The sequence below is a fragment of the Bidens hawaiensis genome, unplaced genomic scaffold (assembly GCF_021521415.1).
Source record: "Bidens hawaiensis isolate Kalapana, Puna unplaced genomic scaffold, B.hawaiensis_p1.1 tig00017565_1, whole genome shotgun sequence".
Taxonomy (NCBI): Eukaryota; Viridiplantae; Streptophyta; class Magnoliopsida; order Asterales; family Asteraceae; genus Bidens; species Bidens hawaiensis.
In genome coordinates, this window is record NW_027492654.1 from 85,224 (window position 1) to 91,226 (window position 6,003).

General features: G+C 30.6%; 1 protein-coding gene across 1 annotated transcript; it reads right to left on the minus strand.

The window, feature by feature from the left end:
* Positions 1–2,321: 2,321 nt before the first annotated feature.
* LOC143554216 (protein neprosin-like) lies at positions 2,322–5,745 on the minus strand. Its single transcript, XM_077044036.1, has 7 exons — positions 5,296–5,745; positions 5,125–5,211; positions 4,810–5,022; positions 4,330–4,494; positions 4,193–4,246; positions 3,567–3,713; positions 2,322–2,893 (listed from the first exon to the last, which is right to left on the minus strand). The coding sequence occupies exons 1-7, from the start codon at positions 5,548–5,550 to the stop codon at positions 2,516–2,518; spliced, it is 1,299 nt and encodes a 432-aa protein (XP_076900151.1). The 5' UTR covers positions 5,551–5,745; the 3' UTR covers positions 2,322–2,515.
* Between the last annotated feature and the right edge of the window lie 258 nt (positions 5,746–6,003).

Consider the following 6,003-nt stretch of genomic DNA (forward strand, 5'->3'; position numbering starts at 1 on the left):
GCTAAGTGAAAGCATCGGAGAATCCTAGCCATATTCAGCCCAATTTCTACGGACCAATACCCAACGAAAATACGATCATATGCATAGAACAAATGACTATCTTCTTTGGCCTTTTAGCGTGTAAAATACCAAGCTCTCGAGCCGACTTGAGAACTACATTTAGTTCATCCATACCCATGAAAAATAAACTCTTTTTCTTTTAATATGTACTTCGGTGACACTATTTATATTGTATGCTACAAAGTAAGATATTATCTGAGATTTACATTATATTGAAATTAACCATTTTTTCTAGATATTTTATACATTTTATAATGAGAATAATATGTATGTAATTTATCATTTTTGGAATTATTGTAGTTCTTAAAGACATCAAATTATATAAAGTTATTACCCGACAGGCATCTACTATTAACAAACTAATAAGTATGCATGATACTTGACGGGTATATATTAGACTGGCTGGTTATGAAACATAGTTATACAAATCATACATGAGACCGAGATTATAGATATTCGTATCATTGGCTGTTAACCATGAGCTTGATTCCGTTAATCTCTATGTTAACAAGGACATAAACAAAAACACTGAAAAGAAGAGAGATCGCATAGTTAGATAAACTTAAATGTCTACACTCTTATTTGTCAGTACTTGTTGACCATATAAAATAAATTTATATATATAGCTGTTACTGCCATATTGACTTGTTATAAATAGCATCTATATGGGTTGGACATGGTGGTGCTGTGATTTGCGTTCTTATAAATTATAATCAGTAACAGACAAAAACATTCCTGGAATTATCTTCAAAGTCCATTGTTGTGCATGCCCTTAAATAACGTGATTGGTGTTAGGTTTAAAAGCATGTTTTGTCTTTGTTATATACCGTTCTTATACAGTCAATTTTTATGGGATATCTGAGATATATATCTAATCCATTGTCTGTTAATCTGTTGAGTAGGGTTTCCAAAGTTGTGAATTATATTGTATTTGTTTAGAAGTTGAAATTTCAACTCGTATTGATGAAAACCGGACAATTTATGTTGTAAGACCCCAATTGGTTGAGGGGTGAGAATGAAAACTTTCTTTTTTTAATGCAGTGGAAACCTTCTCTACCAATTAAGATGCATTTTGCGTGGCTGAGCAATTCATTAGATAAAATCATAAAAACAAAACCATGTGTTTTAGAATGAGCATTGATAATATTTTGACACGGTACACTTGAGCTATTTTAGTGTATTTGTTGTTAACAGTATAAGCAACTAAAATATTAATCAAAAGGAACAGTTAAAATGATAAGTGTAAGATCGAAAACAAAATAAATTGGTTAATAAGTCATCTAATGTTGTATTTAATGGTTTAAAATGCACTAAACCTTTTCATTCGATCTAAAGAGCTTATGTTATTATTTTTATTTATATAGTTTCTTTTTAATATTTAATGTATTATGTTATGTATATACAGAACTAAGTTAGTTACCCGTGTAACACACGGGTTAGAATAAGTAATTTTTTTAAATAATAACATAATGTGAAATACCAAAAAAATGTATCACATATTTAAAAATATATTGTATGGTAAAAAAATTACACATTACGCAATTTGAAAATAAAAAGTTGTTAGAAAATTCATAAAGCATAAATTTTCTTTGTTATTTTTTATATCAAAGTTTAGTTGTAAATTACTACTTTTTTAAACCAACTCGTGAACCAAAAATCATTTTAATTTTAAACTCTTTTGGCATTAACAATGTTTGATAATTTAACTGGTTAAAGAAACTCACTTGTTTCGTATTTGTTATTTATAAAAATCTAATATTAATAACTAATACAATATATTTTGTATTAAACAAATTAACATATTTATGATGATATTAATTCTATTAAATTAGAATGAAATTATTAAAAATTGAAAATGAAATATTAAAAAGAGAAATGTATTTAATATGAGAGAGAGAAAATTTTTTTTTGTAAGAATCAATATAGTGATAACATGTGGAATAAGAAAACCTTTATTTATTAATTAGTATAGATTCATAAATCAAGTATAGTAAGTATAGGTGAAAATGTGACCTGAATGAAATCTGTTTAAATAAAATGCAAGATGAGTCATAGAAACTATTGGTTGAGTGAGACAATTTTCTAACTAAATACAATAGTTCAAATGATATAGGTTTTTTTTAAAGATTAAGATTAATTATATTTTGTCAAATTTACACTTTCTTTGTTAATAAAACTATATGTGAAGCCATTAACAACGTTATTTTTAAGATTGTTCAAATTTATGTTGAAGACTTGCCATGTCACATATACGAAAACAAACGTCAGTAGTCAATGCAAAACAAATAATATTATTATAAACCAGTTTCCCCTAATGTTCCAATATACAAGATCCCTCAACCTAACACAAATCAACAAAAATAAATCTTAAAAAACAAAACTCTTCCAAATCTTTTTTAGGCCAAAGAAAGAATTAATCATATAAATAAAAAATATTATTCTATCCAATTATTCTCTATTGACACCCTGCATTTCTTCCTGGACCTCCATAAAAAATATAGTTCCCCCAAACCTTATTTTTTCCGGCTATTATACCATAACAATGTGGATGATCAGCCAATAAATGTAGATTTGATAAAGGTAGCAAACTATTGTCCCAATCAACAACCTGCAAGTTTCTAAAATACGCCGCTTTCCGGTAACCTTCATGTGCAAAATGACCACTGCCCATTTGTGTACTTGTGTGATGACCCCTTGACCTTGAGTTGACTATTTCCCCGCCAAATTGTATCATGCTTGCGTGTTTTTGTAAATGGTTAAATAAGAACGATGGCCAATAGCCTATTAGTACCCCGGATCCAAATTGGAGCCACCAATGTCCATGTTTAGGATCCTACAGAAAAGTTATGGTTTTAGAAATGACAAGATTGGTAGGTCGGTAATGAGTTCAGGCTTAAATGAGTTATTTTCTTCACATGGGTGGGAGTTAGTGGTGTGAATTTTTGACGCGACACGAAATTTGTGGCTGAAATGGATCATGTTTTTAGGATCCTTTATTTTTAAAACAATTGCATTTAGGCCACATAATCTTCTATTTTGTTTGTGTTTCTTTTAATAAACAGTATTGTAATAGTGGATTTAGAAACATCTGAGTAGAAAACCAACAAAAATTAGAAGAAAAAAAAAGACATGAAGAAAAAAACAATAATGACTTTTACATAACTAGTCCAAATCTATCAAATTAGTTATATCATATATAATAATTTAATTACTTTAGTAACAGTTAAAAGGAAGGTCTACACATGAGAGACTTGAAATGAATAGAATCTTATAATATAATATTCCATCAACCATTTTGTAGTGTTTCTTTATCCTCAAGTACAGTCAATTATTAGAATCTAACAATTAAAATAACTACCCTTTATTTTTAAAAGATTAGACAAAGACTCTAGCTGTTATATATTTTATTTGTGTGTTAAGTTGGCCAAAATAACAAATTAGCATCTCATCAAATAAATTCAAAGACTTATTCCTAATTAACTAAATAAAATTTAGTTAAGATTTACCTTCCATATCATAACGCCAATATCGAATTGTTTACCATTGTAAGATGATCTAGGAGAGATTGCCGCACCTATTGCAATCCTGTTGTTTGTTTGAACAAATCCCGAACATAGCAAGTTATAGCACCCTGTTTCTTGGTATGCATCACTCTGTTATATATAAATAAATTAGTTTGATGGTTTTTTTATGTGAATAACTTGTGCACACATATATAAGAGCACAAATAAACCATTGATAAAAAAAACTGATCTAAATTTGTACTTTTTATTCTCGTAATAACTTAGCAGTTAGCATCATGTAATATTCACTCTATATAAATATATGCACTTGTTCAAGTTTAATTTGGGTTGTTATTATTTCAAATGGATTGAAAATCATCCAAAGTCTATTTTCAATTTGAAAATCCCCATTTTATTATTACATTTTAAAAATTGCAACCGGAAAAGATTTACGACCCAACCAACCTAACCCAACCTAATATGTTTGAACTCGTACTTAAAAGTGATCGACAAGCTTCAACCCGAATCTATTTTGACCTGTTATCCAAAGTTCCAAACCGCCCATCTTCTCACATTTTAGTCCAAAATTTGAGAACAAAAAAAGTAAAAAACGTATTGTTATTACTTACAGTCCAGTAAGTGAAGAATCTAGGATAACCATCTCCATATAAATCTGGGCTAACCTGAAGAATTATGAACGTTAATCAGGTGAATAAATCGTTAAAATAAAAAATTGTTACTATTTTCAAATGTAGTAATAAGTTACCTGCCAACCGGCTTCTATGGTATTAAGATCATTGCCAAATGAACCTGATATGACCCATAACTGTGACAAACTAAACTCGTACGGTTCTGTAACTCTAGGTGTCCATACATTCATGCTGGCCTTTGCTCCATAGTATCGAGCCCCGTTTACAAAACCAACTGCATGCTACAATTCAAACTGATTATCATGATTTCAAGGCTGAATAACTTGATAATTTGATGGCTAAACGTACCCCAATTTGCTAAATTAACATGCCCCCTTGTATGCAAAACGCACCCCATACTAAACGTACCCCCCCCCCCCCTCCCTTTTTTTTTCTCTTCCCCTAGTTAGTAAAGTAGTTAAAAATATGACTAATTTAGTAAATTAAGGAGAGGGTACGCTCAGTAATAAGATTTGTACGTTTAACACAACCCTTTGATAACCGGTATCAAAATACAAGCCCAAGTGTGTATGTTCTTGTAAAAAGACTAAACTAACCTCATGACCACCATTCATGGTATCATGCCTCACACCTCTAATCTTTCTTCCAAATGTTTTTAGCGAACTTGCACGTAAAATATCTTTTTCGGTAGTTCTTCGAATTGGAATAGTTCCATCGGGGCAGAATTTATTCGATTCTGCCCACTTTTGAATTATTTCAAATGTTTCATCACTTGAGTTATGCCCCTTTGGCCTTTCAGATGGTGGTTCCTGTAATTTAACAAACAATAAAATTAAATCCCTAAGTTATGGCATGTGTGTGTGTATGACTATGTATCAATGTATGCATATGATGCATATGTATGTACATACCAATGGCTTTTGTCCTCTAAGTTTAGGATGATCAAATGCTGGTTGAAGATGAGTAGCAACACAATCTATCAAATCACCATCTGGACTCTGCTTTCACATCAAACAAAAGAAATCCAATTTGTCAAACTCAATAAGAAAAAAGTCAAAATGGAAAGAAGTCAAAAGTCAAACCTGAATGGTCTTGACTGAAGGTTTGTTGATCTTCTTTAAATGAGCTCTAACTCTTCTGAGCTTCCTCACCTCTTCCATTGGCTTGAATATTCTTGTTTCATTAATGGATGCAGATTCAATAACAGAAACAAACAAGAACATGGTACAAACAAATGTGAGAATCATAAGAGATTTGGAAGAAGAAGAAGAAGGAGGCATGTTTGGATTGGTATTTGTGAAACAATATTTGTGTTTGGTTTTACTATGAGTTAACATGATGTTTTCTGGTATGCAGTTGTCTGTTTGCAACTGAGATATTGTGATCAACAAGACAACAAGAACAAGAAACAACTGGTGTGTTCCAATTTTTGGTGCATTTCTTCAAAGACAAGATTTGGTGAGTTTTTAATTCTAGTATTCTTAATGCAGAGATTACAGATAAATACACAACAGCACACATACACACACACCTCTCTCTCTCTAAACAATATAATATATAATTTTATAAAACAACATGATATTTATAATATAATATAATAAAGATTCCTTGGTGTTGCACTGACACATAGAACCAGCTACATTTACATTAAAAATGTGGGGCTGGTAACCCCATTCACACCCCCAATAGTCAATTCTTATTTAAATTATTTGCTTATACCTTTTTCTTTTTTGTGTTAACGTGTGTACACAGATTTTGCTGTCTCTGGACAATGTTGTTGGTGGTGAACA